This window comes from Sinocyclocheilus rhinocerous, unplaced genomic scaffold, assembly GCF_001515625.1.
Source record: "Sinocyclocheilus rhinocerous isolate Xijiao unplaced genomic scaffold, SAMN03320098_v1.1 scaffold2810, whole genome shotgun sequence".
Lineage (NCBI taxonomy): Eukaryota > Metazoa > Chordata > Actinopteri > Cypriniformes > Cyprinidae > Sinocyclocheilus > Sinocyclocheilus rhinocerous.
In genome coordinates, this window is record NW_015626406.1 from 173947 (window position 1) to 190951 (window position 17005).

Sequence of the window (17005 nt, forward strand, 5' to 3'; positions counted from 1 at the left end):
CGATGAGCTTTGTAAAAATCGACGCGTTTCAGAAAGGCGGGGCATAGAGAAGAAACAATGTACAGTATGTGGAAAATAATGTGTTTTTTGAACCTTAAACCGCATAAACACATTTCATTACACAAAATAATGTTATTTTTAGCAGCATCATATGACCCCTTTAAACAGATGCTGGTATAAACAGAACATAATAACCTACCTCCAATAAATCTTGACACTGCTGCATCCCGATGTCACACAAAATACCTTTGACGCGTTTCCTTGGACGTCTGAGTTTTGTCAGGTTCTTCACTGGAATTTGATACATTTTGCTGATCCTTTAAACGAAAACAAAAATAATACGAAACGTTGAACAGCCTGTCAAATCAATGCGTTGCGCTTTCAAACACCAAACTCAGTCTGTATTTGGCGAGAATCTAACAGACATTTAAGAGAGCTCTAAATTAACATATTATTGAGGCCTATAACATAGTTATAATAAATATAAGTTAGCTAGTTGTAACTATGTACTTAGCAAGGTCTGTATTTCAAACCATCGTCGGACACATCATTATAATTTTTTTTAACCAGCCATGGATTTTAAGTAGTATTAACGCAAGAAAGAAAGAAACTACATATGTCATTTATAATCCGAACTGTATTAATGACTAAACCTGTGTCTACCTCCAGTCCTCTGGCACAGAGCTGCGAATGAGTGGATGGATGTCTAGCGTGCGTACGTCCGTTTTCTTCCGGCGTCACGGGAAGGCGCGCAGTATGGAATCGGCTACTTCATCGCGTGAAGCATCCGGGTTGCACTCAATCCGCGTTCCTTGTTGCACTGGTGATCGTCTGTTGAAATCTGAACAGAGCGCAGGATTGCCCACTTTTGATTATATCTCACTAAAACATCACCCCACTCCTGCTGAAAAACATGGCGTACAGGAAGAAGGGAAGTGACGTTTTCTGATTTACATATTGCATAGTGCAGATCCACCAATGGGAGAAAGGTGGGCTGATCTTGCAAAGTTGATCAAAGTGATGGTCATTCGTTATTGGAATTAACCATAAACCCATGGCTGGGATCTTCACCTGTGAGTGATGTAGACACACCTGTGTCACAACAACACCTTCAGAGGTGCTTTTATGGGAAAGATGAATTGATGGATTCAAGTGTGACATGATGATGAGAAGGCAATAGGAGTGTTGCTTGTTGTATAATATGCAGAGGATACCTGCTGCTGTTTAGGTGGTCTCTTGCATCAGATCTGATGTTGCCACAGCAGGTCGGTTCAATTTAAAACGATTGACTATTCACAAGTGCAGTGAAGAACATTTAAGCCTATGTATGCACCTATAGAACACATCTGCATTAGGACTGTCACGAAAGGACACAGAGTGATATTTTATGGGAGGTCTATCCATTGGTCTCTGTGAATACAAGGACCTAAATGGGCCCCCTATTGTCACAGTGCCTGTGACATTCCCTTACGGTTTAAGAATAAATTTAAAAACACAGAACACTGCAAACTTCATTACACTCAAACCAACACTCAAAAGTTTTACAGCATCCTTTCTTGTCCATGTTACTTAATAAAATGCATCACTTGAACTAAAAGGGATAGTTCACCCAAAGATGACAATTCTATAATGATTAAACCCTTTTGTCATTTCAAACTTGTGTCAATTTCTTTATTCTGTGGAATATAAACAGAAGATATTTTAAGAAATTTCTGTGTTTTTCTTTGTCCATTTAATGGAAGTCAATAGTAACCAAAACTGTTTCCTCAAAATATCTTCTACAGAAGAAATAAAATCAGTCAGGTTTGGAATAACATGAAGGTGAGTAAATATTGAGGTTTTATTTATGGTTGAACTATCCCTTTAGTTTAATAGAGTCTTGTTAGCTTTAATATTTTAACATTATGCGCTCTCGACATTGTCATTAAGATCACACTATAGAAACCGCCTAAAATTAAGTATAAAGAAGAGAAGAAAGCGGTCCTAGGCAGCTGCCTACACATGCCAGCATCCGCCACTGCCAGATGCAGTTAGAAATTTACTAAAACAAGCCTATCGCAAGACATCTGGTAGGGGGGGCACCTGGGGTGGCCAGCCAAATTTCAGTGGGGGCCTGTGCCACCACGTAGACACGCCCCTGCCCGTCTGTAACAGCAAGCAGCCATCAACCTGTAGCTATCAAGTCCTCCTGGGAAAGCTCAGGCTGCTCCTGGACGAGGTGTTGATGAGGCCAGCAGGGGGAGCTCTTCCTGCGGTCTGTGTGAGTACCAGTGCCCTGATATAGTGATGATAATGCTACAGTATATACTGTAAAAATCCAATGTTGAGATGTTCCGTACAAAACACTGTTAAGAAGTTAGTTTAATTTATTGTAAGCATGTTTGTTTATTTCATGCTATGAACTAAAATTGGATAATGAGTTATTGTTTTATTTTTAATATGTATGGTTTTATTTGTTGAATTATTATTTTGTTGGTGCAAATGGAATTCAATTTTTAAGTACATTTTGTGTTGTTTTCTCAGTGGTAAGAACAAAGAGCAAAGAAATCCAATACATTTCAACAAGCATGTCTATTAAAAAATACTTCATTATACTAATTTTATGTTTGAATAAGAATGCAATTATACACAAATTGCAAGTAAAATCATGCTGTAATGCAATGTTGAAATGCATTCAGACTTCCACCGCCAAAAATGGTTTTGCTGCTTATTCAGTTTCCTTTATTAAAATGAGCGAATACAACACAATTCTTGAACAGACTTCATTTCATTTTTGTGCAGTCAACTTTAATTGGTCAAAATAGATGTTTGCTTAAGCAAACCGTGTTGGACTACATAAAAAAATTATAGAAATATGTTGTGTGTAATAGGAAATTTCTAATATAATTACCTTTTTTGTAAGAAACCATATGATACATCTGGTAGAAAACAACACTAGTCACCAATTCATGTGCTAATTGACTGAAAGAGATTCAATTATGTTAGTTTAACACATATATTAATCTAAATTTATTGGGGTTTTCAGTTATGTTTGTAATACACAATGTATATGAGTAGAGGTGCATTTAATTAAATGTAAAATTACTGTATTTTCCAATTCATTTTATTTAATGCATAGTTCACCCAAAAGTGCACAATTTAAAATGGGTGGTGTATTTTTGGTTTATCTTTTACAAAATAACAACAATTCCATCTTCCTCCATTGCCCCCTGGGGCAACAGTAAATGGTAACTCAGATCTACGTGCCACGTGTTTAGAATATCATGGGTACTGGAGCTTCCCGGTCTGATGGCTGGATTACAGCCGAAATGCTGTTGGGAGGTCCGATGCCTGTGAAGAGGGACGCTGTGGTCAGTGTGAGCTGTATGAGCGAGACAAGGCTGAGAGTGATAGGACGCAGCCGAAATGAGCGAGTTGGGCCGTCTGGCAGAAACTTGGGGCCTGTAGCAAATATTAACATAAGGCTGAAAAGAATGAGAGGCGGATGAAGAACCCGGATGTCGGGACAGGTGTTTGATGGGGCTCTCGACAACCACATCTGCATCCTCTTCGCTCTCAGAGCCATTACCTAAACCATAAGCTTTCATTATCATAGGTAGCCCTGGAAAGCTTACGGAGTGCGTACTATCAAAATAGTGTCCCGAGCTTGAGGAACTGCAGCTTTTTCGCCTTATGTTGTTATGCTGGTTTGCGGGTTTCACTGTGATGATGAGGTTGTGGCTGTTTGCGATCATCATGTCGGTTACCTGATCCAAAGACTTCCGCATAACATCAATACCATTCACTTCCAGGACCTGGTCATTAATGGCCAGCAGTCCCGTGCAAGCCGCCAGTCCTCCAGGAACTATGCGGGAGATAAAGATGCCCGGAACCTTTTCCAGACCGTATGGAGTAACCCTGACAGTGGTACCATCGCGAATGTAAAACCCCAGAGGTCTGTCCGAGCCCTGTCGATACAGACGCACCCTTCGGTGGCATTCTGGTATGATGTCCACGTCAATGATAGACGAAACAGGGCGGAAGTTCTGTGGCATGCTGATCTGGAATGGTGTTTTTCTCTGGCTGACAGGTTTCTTTCGTTTTGTTGTATCTTCAGCACCTGTGATATCCTGGTAAGCTTCCTCTGTAAAACAGTGTGGGAAGAAAGTTGAATGAAGCATTTTCGGCAGCTCTGAAATTATGAGATCAGATGATTATGATTATATTTATAACTTGTATTTTAGTGTCCTCGCACTTTGCTATGATGTTGTCTAGAGAAGAGACTTTCAACCTGAATTAAAAAATTGAACTGCTACAATTTTAGCTTAAATTTTATTTATTTGCAATAAAACACTATTTACTTATGAGGGAAGAAGTCCAATTTAAAAATAAATACAAATAAATTAAACTATTTTAACAAACAAATGAATAAATGTCCTGATGAAGTAAATTCTTCACTAAATGTATATATTTCTAACTCTAATTATTTCTGTACTTTTACATTTATTTCTTAATTATTTATTTTTATTTCTGTTTATATTTATACTTATTTTCACATTACTGTGGAACTACTAAGAACTCTGGTAGAGATCACATGAACTAGGACGGAAAGCAACAAGATAATCTACTCTATCTGACAAACAAACACACCACAAGGGAATAGAAAGCAATTATACTCAAGTACATGATTTCTAAATTCCTTCCTTTTCTATTCCTTCTGCTTTAAGAAGCTCGAAAGGAAAACAAAAAAAAAATGCCTTGATTAAAGGCCTTAAGGTCTTAAAATGATATATTCCATTTAATGAAATATCCACAATTTATCTCCATTCAGAAAGAAGTCTTGCTGTGTTAGTATAAGAATTTATATCCATGTTATGTATTTGAAAAATAATGCCCTTTGGTACATACATACATTATAATATTTAAGTTAAATAGAAAGAGTACATCAACGTGTGTGGAGCAGAGAGTATTTAAAAGGAAATTAGAGATACTGTATTTATAGATAGCCTCTTTTCCCTTCCTGTATACCTTGAAGCTGAATGAAGATACGCAGTAAAGATTGTGTGGAGGTCACAGCTTTGCAAAAGTTGTCATCATTATTGATGGGCAGCAGCTCTCCTTGGACATCCGCATATTCGATAAGGACATCCATTTGCCATAAGTGATGTAAACGCACAATGAGCCTGTGGAAGTCTTTAAACCTGCCAGGCTCACAGCGGTCCAGGGAAAACCTCCTGAATTCTGCTCCATACTGTAAAGAGAAGTGAAATTGTATGAAAATAATGTAGGCTATATTTGAAAACACAATATCTCAATCACACTTTTATGCTCTACTGGACAAGAAGCAGTGAATGAGCTGGGGCTGCATTCAATAAGCTGAAACAATGGACATATTTTAGAAGTGAGCCGTTTCTGGATATTGTGTAGGTTTTGATTGTTTAAGTTATTGTTTACAAAGGTATTTCCTTTCAGTCTAATAATACTTAAATAAGAGCGCCAAGATAACCACTGAGACACATGTAAGACACATTACAAGAATTCTGTGAATAAATTTCAAATCTGGATGAAGAATGTGTAATTCCAAAAAGATTTAATAAAGTCTCATGAAGGAAATGCATACCGCCAGAAACAAAGATATTGTATGGTAATATAATAAATGAAAGATACATGCTACAGATCAGTAGTCAGAATAAAAGTACATGTCAACTTACTTTACTTTTCACCTCGAGGATTGAACAGCAACGCAGAGACTGAGACTTTCTAAGTGCCCGGTTCATGTTGTCCGATGAGCGGTCAACGAGCCACTAACCGCCAACCACTCGAGTTTTGTTTGGCTGAGCATGACAAAATAGCGTTGCGTGTTCGCATCACCGATAACGCGGAAAAACAGGAGAAATGGCTTGTCAAAAGACGGGACAACACGGAAACTACGACACTTCCCAGACTTCGACACTTCTCTTATTAGACTTCTGTAGGCTATTTAGTATCGGCAGATCACTTAGATAAACATGCAATAATTTATTTGTGAGCCAGCTGACTACAAAATTAGTGAAGACTGGATAAACAAAATATATATATATATGTATATTTATATCTAGGCCTATCTATATCTTTCTATCTATATATGTATGTGTGTGTGTGTGTATACACATACACACTGTATAAATAGAGGGAGAGACAGAGGATAAAATAAGAATGTATATTATCTTATTTTATCTTAGGATATCATGCAGTCTTCGTTTAGTGCTCCTGCCTGCTTATCTTTCTCTCTGTATATGTATGTAAATACATAACTACATAAAAGTAACAAACAAAAAATAATTTACCTAAAATCCACATAATAGCATGTGTGCAGTATAAAGTATGAAAAGACACCCATACATAACTGTATTGTCACGTTTATTTTGGAGTAATTCTTTCTTAGCATCATGATCTTTTTTTAATGGTCAGAAATGTGAGAGATTTTGTAGGACAGAATTTTTTTTTTTAATTCATTCTGTGCTGTTCAATCTAACACATCCTTTAATATTCTTTAGGCTATTGAATTACCATACATAAAACATTTAAAAGATGACACAAAACAATCACAAAACAAAATAAAATTATGACTAAATCTATTAGTATTTTCTATGTTTTGCTGGTTAAAAACAAAAGAGGAACAGATGGCTCTGTGTTCTGGCTCTATGCCTTGACTTCATCAGGAAGCTGGCCTCCAGTTACAGCGGCCAAGGCATTGGTCACCATCCTCTCCACCATGATCTGTGAGGTCTCCACGGTGTGGGTTCCTACATGAGGCAGGACGATGACATTTGGCAAGGCCAGCAGGGGATGATCCCTGTAAATAAGCAAGAAGCATATCATTTATACTACAACTGTAACAAAAAAACAAACATTTAGGTTTGCTATTTTACTATCCTCCTTATAGTGATTTAGGCAAGTTTGCTAAACAAAAACATGCCAAGCAAAACAAACCTGGGAAGTGGTTCGGGATACGTGACATCTAAAGCAGCAGCTCTTATCATTTTCTTCTTGAGAGCATCCACTAAAGCATCTTGGTCCACTACCAAGCCTATGACAAGGAAAGTTGTTCTCAAACAGGGCTGCTTCTGTTTAATTGGATTGCTTTTTTCCAGCCTATTACATTACCTCTGCTAATGTTGATAAAGGTGCTATTGGGTTTCATCATGGCAAACTCTTTGGCACCAATCAGTTTGTGCGTCTGAGGGGACAGATTGACCACCACCATGACGAAGTCTGACCTCTGTAACAGCTCCTTCATGCTTGCACAATATGTGGCCCCAACTGCTCTCTCTTCACTCTCAGGCCTGAACATATAAAATGCTGTGAAATTAAATTAAAGTATTACATTTAGCCAATCTAATGTTAAAAAGTCCTGACAACAACCCATAAGGCCTTGTATAATTAAATATTATCCCAGTCACAGACTAAATATGTAACCTAGCTGAAAGGCACCATTGTAATTTTACACTTTATTTTAAAAGGAATAATTGCAATATTGACAATATATGTTAATACACTACCTTTCAAAAGTTTGGGGTTGGTAAGATGTTTTTAATAGGGTTGCAAAGGGGTGGAAAATTTCTGGAAACTTTCCAAAAATCCCTGGAATATTCCAAAAAATTGAATGTTTCTGAAATGTACTGGAAATGTTTCACCTTTTTGCAACCCTAGTTTTTAATGTTTCTGAAAGTCACTTAAGCACTCAAAGGCTGCATTTATTTGACCAAAAATACAGCAAAATTGAGAAATATTACTACAATTTAAAATTTGTTTTCTATTAAAATATATTTTAAAATGTAATTTATTCCTGTGATGGTACAGCTGAATTTTCAGCAGCCAATACTCCTGTCTTCAGTGTCTCTTCAGTGATTCTTCAGAAATAATTTTAATATGCTGATTTGATGCACATTTCTAATTTTCATGAATTTTGAAAGCAGTTGTGCTGCTTAATTTTGTTTTGTGGAAAAGTTTTTGTAAGATTTTACAAAAGATCTTACAAAATACACAGAATTTTACAAAATGTAAAATGTAACATCTTACTGTCACTACCGATCAAATTAAAGTAAAGTAAAAAAAAAAAAAAAGAAACCGACTGACCTTGAACTTTTGACTAGGAGTGTATATCAGTGACTTTTTAAAATATTTTAAAGCAACGTCTAACTACTTCTTGTAGAAAATATATACAGAAAACTGATAGTTTATGTATTACTCAAGCTGGTAAGAAGCTGTTTAGTGACAGTGTGAATATTTCAATCAAAGTCCAACAGATTCACCTCCGATTCCTATTGTGGTAAAGGATTTTCATCTCAAACCCTTGAGCTCTCTTGGCTATTTTGTATCCTATTCTACCCATGCCGATGATGCCCATGGTGGCTCCGGTAACATCAGTGCCCAGAGAGGACTCTGGAAAATCATCAGACTCTCGGAACTTGGAAAAAATATGCCCTGCAGAGAAAAAGAAATTCACAACGGATTCAGACAACAATATGATAAACCAGGAAGTAATATAGAAAGGAAACTGCATCTCTCACCTTCAACAATCTTCCTTGCAGATGCCAACATCAAACTCACACCAATATCTGCAGTGGCATTATCCACTACATGAGGAGTGTTGGAAACTTTGACTCCAAAGCTATTAATCAGGGGAATATCAAGGTGGTCTACTCCTACCCCACCATTAACAACAGCTTTGAGGTTGGGCAAAGACTGTAGCAGGTTTTGGTCAACTTTTAAAGCTCCGGCACCCCAAACAAACACTGCCTGGATTTTGTCAGCGAAGTCTTCTTTCCTCTGTACAAACCTCTCATATGGGATTATAGAGAAGTGTTTCTCGATACAAGGTGCAAAGCACTTGTAGACGCCTCCGGGTGCTCCAAGTGTGGTAGCTAATATGCATGGTTTCTCCATAACCTGTGAGAAAGTTAGCCCGTGCTAGCATAAATTAGCAATAGCTATGTAAACAAAGCAACAGGCTAACGCAAACTGTATTTAAACCTCTTATATGAAAGATCATTCTTTCTCACCACTTGTGTGACAGTCGATCGTAGTCTGAATGTTCGCTGGATAAGTCTGCTTGTCATGTGCAACATTGTATTTTATTTTCCAGACATGGTTAATCAAGCACCGATTAAGACCAAAGGTGGCTTCCTGCAAATCATTATATAACCGTTCAGCTTAACAAAAAAAATCGAAAGACTGTCAAAAAACAGAAGCCTGCTTAAAACTGTTTACAAATCGTCTGTTGTCACGTTTCATCATCGGAGAGTTTGATAGTTGCTAGTTACGCAATAACCAGAAGAGGGCGTTAGAAGCTCATGAATTGTATTAATTGCCCATTTCTGTCACATGATTGAGTACATGTAGTTGTTTGATGGACATGTGCTTCGTGTTTTTACTTCTACCCGAAATTATTTCCAGATTTGACTTTTTTATGAATTGTATGATTTCCTTTGATCACTAGCACTTTATAATGAAGGACTCGTATGCTTTGCTTTGACAACATTATTATTTTGGTTTAGCTTACAGTAGTTCATTTTGTAGCCTATGTTTTATAGTAGATTAATTAATAAGCCCACTAAAAAGATAAAATCTTATCATATATTTATTTTAAAAAAACTCCCTCACATTCACAAATTCTTAGAATGCCACAAGTTTACAACACTATAACAATTAAATTGTGGTGATGAACCAATCATGTGAAGAGTGAATTTGCTAAAAAAAAAAAAATTTTAATTTTAAGGCCATAAATTAAATGTTGGAGGCTTTGACGGTTCGGAGGGACATTGCATTAATTCCAGAACCGTTAGTGGATGGCTATTAATGGCTGCAGCAGAGCTCCAGCTTTGCCTCCATCTGTTTGAAAATTGTGTAGCGATTCAGCATCAGAAATAAACAAACAAATAATTCAATATACTGAAACTCTAGCAAGTACATGTTTTCATTTCCACTATAAAGGACACTAAATGTATTTCTGAGCTATGATGAATTGTTTTAACGAACAAAGTGAGTCATAATTTGTTAATTTTCGGAATATTTTAGCATTGGCTACTCGAATACAATGATGCCCGGTGGCTTCATGCTGAACACCCCAAGTCCATCTGCTACAGTTGAAGGTATGCCACAATAAAGGTTCACAACAACTATATCTGAGTGATTATTCACCACACACACAAGTTATTTGATGATGGTAGATAAATAATCCAAAGAAACTAGACAGTCATAATACCTTGTTATATAAATACATTCATTTAACATCTGACCAACTCTTAAAGTAAACAATGCATATACTGTGTATCTAAAGCAGATCAATCTCTACCAACCTGAATTGTGTCCTGTCTTTGTATGAAAACTACTTCCTTGAGAGTTTGCTTGGTTTGGCAATCAACCAAAAATCTTTTCTGTTCTGCTGAGCACTTCTCTTCAAAGTCTAGTGCTTCACAATTAGCCTACATCTCTGACTCTGCCCCAGGGACAGGCATGTTTTAAAGTGATGAATTGATTCTCCTGCCAGCAGGGTGGCCCATTATTAGTGGTGAATTACAGCATTCATAGTCTACTTAAACACCTATTTTTTTTTTTAACAAAATGGGAGAAAATACCAGACAAGTTCTTGTTTTGCAGATTTTAACAGGCTCATGTGATTTAACAAATCTTAGAGTACTACAATGTTCCTCTTTTTTAAACTCAATAGACAAGAAAATTTAAACAGCATTCAGTCATATCCTTATGAATTCTAAAGTATCCTAAATTCAGTGACAGTTATCTTACTTAAAAGTCAGGATGTATGACATTTTGAAAAATAAAAAATCTTTTTTTTTTCCTCTAGTGGTTCTTTGTACAGTGGTTTATTTATTTGTATCCCAAAACCATTACCAACTTCTTTCAGTTTGCTTTTCCTGTCTTTGGCATTTACAACTCTAGCCAAAATCTCTGGCGTAATGAAATGGGCACTTGTGCTGTGATATGCCCCTGATACTTCTTGAGGTTATTTTTAACGCTGTTCCAATTAAAGAGGCCTATCTGCCCTCAGGCTCAGGCTGAATGATAATGTTTCTGGTAGAAAGACAAAGAACAAACTTCAGCAGATCTTTAGCTGCACAATCACAGGAATATCCTATCTTGCATTTTTTTCCAGCCAAAAAAAAAAGTTAAGAATTCTAGAACCAAAGGAAAGGATATGGAAACAGAAATATACATCAGAAAATTGAACTCAGGAGCAGCCTGTACATTTTTATAAGCATTATGGAGATGACACAATCAACCAGCCATATTTGATATTCATATTTGAATTCTCTAATATTCTCTCTAAATTCTAATATATAATATCTTTTCTCTATTTTCTTCTCAATTTTCTGTTGCAAATTGTTGGCTCTTCTATAAATTGCTTGTGATTGTCCTCATTTGTAAATTGCTTTTGCTAATATCTAAATGAATCAATGTAAATTTAAATTAACTTGTTAAATAACTGAATATGATGCATTACTTTTTTTTGCAGCAACCCTGTTGTCTAATTCAAATGAATGACACTCAGAACATTTCACACTGTAATGGGGAAAAATACCCCATCAGTTTTATCCCCATATACTGGGATTGCTGATCAGGGTGTTTATTTTTAGAAATAATCCCTGGATTATCACAGAGAGGGGTTTGCTATAATCCTTAAAGACTTCTTGATTTCACCAACATTGGCATAGTACAATGCATTTAGGGCCGTGGGTTTCCAAAACTAGCAACTGTTATCATTTTATTTAAAGCAACGTATAGGGGATAACATGTATGTATATATATATATATATATATATATATAGAGAGAGAGAGAGAGAGAGAGAGAGAGAGAGAGAGAGAGAGAGAGAGAGAGAGAGATATATATAGATCGATAGATAGATAGGTTTGCATGTGAATCATATGTTTCTGTAGGTTCATTATTCACACTGATCCTATCAGTTAGAAATAATTTGTAACACCAAACTGAGTCTTCTTATAAGTCAATTTCAATCTGACATTTGCATTTAGACTCTTGATCAAGATGCATGGAAGTGGTTTTATTTTTCATTGTTTGCAAACTGGTGACAATGTTCTAATGCCATTCATGATAATGTGAATCCCCTAAGCTTCATGACAATTCTAATAACATGTAAAAGACTCCAAAAGTGTTTATTTTGTATACGCATTGTACTTATGGGCTAAAAAAAAAAAAGCTTTTTCTTTTTTAGTCCTTTTCATGCATCTTTGTTCCTCTGCACCTTCTTAGAATCAAGGCTAATTAATATTAGCAGCTCAGTCAAAAATACTTCGTGATAAGATTTATAATTCAGATGGTTGAAATACATTAAAAGCAGAGATTCGTGAAATGTTTCGCGACAGGCTTTTCAAATGTAGCGCTAAACGTGCTGATGGTGAATGATAGGACGGGAGCCTCCTATGAAAGACGCCACTAGGTCGCAGTAACATCGGTGCCATTGAGTTCACACAATATGAGGGAGCACAGCGGCAGCCAAAACCCAACTCTAAATTTTTCAAATTGGTGTGTTTGACTGTTTTGCACCCGCATAATGTAACAATAAACGATACATTACAACCTACGAGAATGGAAGCCAGAAGCTGGCTTTTATTTTGACTGCAAGAATGTGGTGCAGGGAGCCGTGACAATACGCCGTTTAGCTTTCAAATGGAAGATTGGTTACTCCAGCTCATTTCGGTGGATATGTTGCCGTTGTTTTTTTTACACAGACCCTTTCTAATCGCCATGGCTCTTCGGATTTGGATTCTTTCTCCTCTTTGGTTTATTGAGCTGTGAAAAGAAGACAGGCTACGCCGATCGACCGGGATACAACATTCTCTGCCTACCTCGACATTTTGCTACCAGGGATTTAAATAATCACGTGCTACAACAACGGAAAGATTTTATATATATATATAACCAGAATTGATGTGGCCGTGTGACCTTTAATGAATTCAATCTGGAGGGCAAAATGAGTAGGGAAAGGCCGAAGAGAAATATCATTCAAAAGAAATTTGTAAGTGCAAATTTGACGTTTAATCCGTTGCGTGACCATCGAATTCAGTGGCAGCTGCCTCTTAATTTGCATTAATCACATCGCTGTTGTCCCCCGTTTTAAGTTATCATCAGGTTTGTGACAGCATTAGGTCAGATGTTATAAACGACCAGTCCATGAACACATCTTCTATTTGAATTAGAGGTTAAGGACAGGCTGGCCGATCCATATCTTGCTGTTGACCCAAATAATGCATTGGGCTTTTGAAGTGTACCTTGTTACGTTTCGCATTTCCGGTGTCTGTGACATGTTACTATGTTGATTTCCACTGTCAGCTTTGTCATATAGTAGCTCCAGTCGATGTAGACGACTGTCTCGCGGCACTATAGCGTGGTCAGTGTGTGTTTGCGGTCATCATTCTGTGTGTGTGTGTAGGTTGGTTTTTCAGTGTCACGAGAACTTAGCTTGTCAAATCGTGGGCAGAAGCTTGTATTGTGTGGTTAAGGCTGAGGTGGTTTACAGCCTGTCTCTGACCTCCTACTGGTTAGATGCTGTAAGCAGACTGACCTCTTTATTATATATATAAAATATATGCTAAAACGGTCCCTCATACCCCTCCTGCTGTCACATTATCAGATGTGTTTGTTGTAGTCCAATTAAGTAATCGAGTCACGAGTGATCAAACTCATCTCCTAGTGAGGTATTAGGGTTATTGTCTCTTGTTTGGCCCATCAACCCTATCTAATAATAATTCTGATCATTGGGATTCAAACCAAAGCTATAGTTTGAAATAAAATAAATGTTAACCGGAATAAAATGCTTATTTACTGTAAATAAATTGGTATAACGATATTATGATATAAATAAAATACTGACTTACTTTTAGCTAGTTGCCAAGGCAACATTTCTCATTTCCATTTAGCTTAACTTTATGTACTAAAACTGTAATAATAAATTAATACAAACTATATAGACATAGTTTCTAAAGTTACTACAACCTTAAACTAAAATAAAAAACTGAAAATGGAAAATATTAAAATAAGAACTAATTTAAAATATGAATAAAAACTATAGCATGTCAGTGATACTAAAATGACATTTGATAGATTTAAATCAGTGTTAATTAAAAATCACTGTATTTTATAGTAGTAAAATGTTCAGGTCCATATGCATCACCATTTCATCTGTGTATGTGTTGTATTTATTTCAAACTATTAAAATTTGTTATTGTTTGATTTGTGTTTTTAAGAATAAAGGAGAAATAGTTTAGACTTTGAAGACCTATTACTTAAACTTGCATCTATACCAGCAGTTGTCCTCCTCAATGGTATATTCTTTATAAAATTCTTATGACATTTTATTAATTTATATGACTTTTTCAGGTGTAGAAATTACACTTAAAATGAGAATATATATCCAGGTTTTTCAGGATGCGTGGGAACAGTTGGAAACAATTGGGAAACCTGGTTCTTTAAAGAAAAACAGCTGTTGAGGGGGTGAATTAAAATAAGACATTGTTATTTTAGTTTTTCCTTATTGTAAATACTTTTAAAGTCTGCATAAACCAGAAGTTGCTACCAACTCTTTTTCAGTGTAGTGACGTATTTCCAGCTGAAACGGAATATTGAATAGAGGGCGGGGTTTTATTTTTGCGCTCCTCCTCTCATCTCTCACTCATAGCAACCTAACGGTTGGAGGGGTGTGTTTAAGGATATTATTTTATGGCCCAAGCCATCAAAATGACGTCATCAGAGAAGGAATGCCATTCCAGAGCAGAAGCAAATGTTCAGATTTTGATTAAAGGTACCACCAAGACAAACAATTTTTTCAGCGGATTAACTTGCACGGATGAATTGTTCACATCAAGACTAGCAGTGTGCGCTTGTAAAGTAAATAAAGTCACATTTGATTTCATGCAGACTTTAATTCACCTTGAGGTCCCCTTGGAAGTTTGCTGCTGCCCCCTAGTGGGCCCCAGACTCCTGGTGGAGAACTAATCTACATCCCTTTGAATATAATCTTATCTAGGAAACATTAGAATCCATCTTGAGCGTACGAAAACAGGCTTCGGGACAAAATGCTGACATACAATTCTAGATTTAAAAGCAGATTCCTGCAATAAAGAAAGAAAGAAATTGAATAACAGCAAAGTATTCAAATTTATGAACTGTCATTCTTTGAGGGTTACCATTTCATTCAGTTGCTGTCTGATGTCTATGTTTATATTGACTCTCTGATGTGTAATTGCCACATGGCTTGAAGTACAAGCTCTGAACATTGAGTATGGTTGTATGAGGCTGGGAATGATCAGTTTAAAGATGATAGCTTCTTTGTATGGCGCTCTCTGCTTATGGCTTTAGTTGGTATTCGCTGTAATTCATTGCAATCCTGTGGATCAAATACAACTGTCGCTTAGATGTTTAGATATGTGACGGCACTAGCACAAACACACTTATAACACTTCATGCTGAAACCAATCAGAGTTCAATGTGAAGGTAATTTTATGAATAAACCTCTACTGTTTTTGAAAACGCAAGGCTATGAATATAAATAGCACATTGTGCATATTGAGACTGAGAATGTTTTACATTCTTTCTTCTTTCTTGGCAAACCGGATATGGTTGGTTATTAAATCAACAAAGGGATCAAGAGATTTCTGATTAGGACTGCATGATTCAGCAGCAAAGTTGATATGTCACTTTCCATTGTAAACCGGCCTGTATTTACACAGAAACTCCTCTGTTGCAGTTCCCATTTGATCTCATTCTTTCTGTTTAAGAATATTACACAATGTCATTCAGGATTAGGTGAGGTTACAGCACACATTATTACTGAGGATTATTGTAACATTATTGAAGTGTAGTGCAAATGAACAGGCTTCAGAAATGAAGAAGGCTGTAAGAAATTGCGTTTCATGCTTTCTCCTGAGCACCATATGTGAAAACAAATCTATTTAATGTGGCAACATCAGAGAAATTGGCAGATATATATCGCTCTGTGTTTACAGTGAGCACAGGCCTGCCACACATGCCAGAGATGGCCATCTAAACTGGAAGCTCTTGTGTCCCACACATTTTATCAAGAAATGTGTCTGGCTTTTGTCTATTGATTTAATGGCTTTTTAATTCGTTGTAGAGATAATACCCTTAGATGGCATAAATAGCAATTTGATGTATTTAAAGACTTCTGTTAAACTTGGATAAGCAAATATTGCTGCATTTAGTGTATTCTGGCTTCTAGTATGTGTTTCAATGCACTTCAAATACCAATACCCTTAAAGGTAAAGGGATTCTGTTTGTTTGCAGCTGCAAAGCATTTTTAGCTTGCAAGTAATAGCTTTATGTTCTCGAATGAAAGAAACATGGGTGAAAATCAGTGCAAGGTGACTCCACCAGCGTCTGTTGTCTCTTGAGACCTCATACTACTTCATGCATTGTACTAGATCACTGAGTTTTAAATTTGTTTTAATTCGTCCAACTACAAGCATTTTGTTTAATGCTGCTCATGTGTATGGAATTAGAGGGAGGAAGGTGCATATGGTAAAGCAGCCAGGTTTGCCACTGGCATTCTCCTGTTGTCATGGCAGGAGAAGGGATTGTCATTGGGTGGGTCTGTGCTTCCTTGGCTCCGTCTGCAGCAATCTGTCTTCACAGCAAGGTGAATGTGTAGAGAGTGCTGTCACTGAAAACAAAGTGTCCTTGATAAGCAAACCTATAGGATGCAGCGCTACAAACAGGCTTGTGGGAACTCCCCTGAGCATCGAGTCCTTTGTGTTTAAATAGTCAGTGAGGATTGTGTGCCACAGCGCTGAACCTGGGAATACCAAAACGTTTATTTGCAATGCAAGCATGAAGATCAGCAGCTCTGTTATTGGGGATAATTTATAATGTGTTGTTCATTATTTTTCATCAGGACTGTATGTGCTTTAACAAAGCAAAGAGATGCAAATGCACCGTTCTGAGGAAATGTGTGTGTGTGTGTGGGTTTTTTTTTTTTTTTTTTTGAATTTT

At 36.7% G+C, this 17005-nt stretch overlaps 4 protein-coding genes across 5 annotated transcripts in view; 1 reads left to right on the top strand and 3 right to left on the bottom strand.

Moving 5' to 3' along the window:
• LOC107714821 (ADNP homeobox protein 2-like) overlaps positions 1–933 on the bottom strand; it is a 5721-nt gene extending 4788 nt beyond the window's left edge. Inside the window, exons 1-2 of the mRNA XM_016520786.1 lie at positions 664–933; positions 200–317 (exon numbers count right to left, since the gene is read on the bottom strand). Of these exons, the coding sequence (XP_016376272.1) occupies positions 200–307 (108 nt within the window). The 5' untranslated portion in view covers positions 308–317; positions 664–933. The remainder of the gene's footprint in view (positions 1–199; positions 318–663) is intronic.
• A 2172-nt stretch (positions 934–3105) lies between these two features.
• On the bottom strand, positions 3106–5916 carry LOC107715090 (partitioning defective 6 homolog gamma-like). Its single transcript, XM_016521143.1, has 3 exons — positions 5691–5916; positions 5008–5230; positions 3106–4123 (listed from the first exon to the last, which is right to left on the bottom strand). Exons 1-3 carry the CDS (start codon positions 5754–5756, stop codon positions 3171–3173), a joined length of 1242 nt encoding a protein of 413 aa, XP_016376629.1. The 5' UTR covers positions 5757–5916; the 3' UTR covers positions 3106–3170.
• A 470-nt stretch (positions 5917–6386) lies between these two features.
• On the bottom strand, positions 6387–10424 carry LOC107714862 (probable 2-ketogluconate reductase). Of its 2 annotated transcripts, XM_016520865.1 has the most exons (7): positions 10320–10424; positions 9024–9147; positions 8532–8910; positions 8274–8445; positions 7126–7304; positions 6952–7048; positions 6387–6814 (listed from the first exon to the last, which is right to left on the bottom strand). In XM_016520865.1, exons 2-7 carry the CDS (start codon positions 9087–9089, stop codon positions 6661–6663), a joined length of 1047 nt encoding a protein of 348 aa, XP_016376351.1. In that variant the 5' UTR covers positions 9090–9147; positions 10320–10424; the 3' UTR covers positions 6387–6660. The 2 variants fall into 2 exon arrangements, with proteins under 2 accessions (XP_016376351.1, XP_016376343.1); XM_016520857.1 differs by lacking the exon at positions 10320–10424 and having other exon boundaries at positions 9024–9299.
• Positions 10425–12436: 2012 nt separating this feature from the next.
• Positions 12437–17005, top strand: part of jarid2a (jumonji and AT-rich interaction domain containing 2a) — a 42327-nt gene continuing 37758 nt past the window's right edge. Inside the window, exon 1 of the mRNA XM_016520796.1 lies at positions 12437–13016. Coding sequence (XP_016376282.1) covers positions 12972–13016 — 45 coding nt within the window. The 5' untranslated portion in view covers positions 12437–12971. The remainder of the gene's footprint in view (positions 13017–17005) is intronic.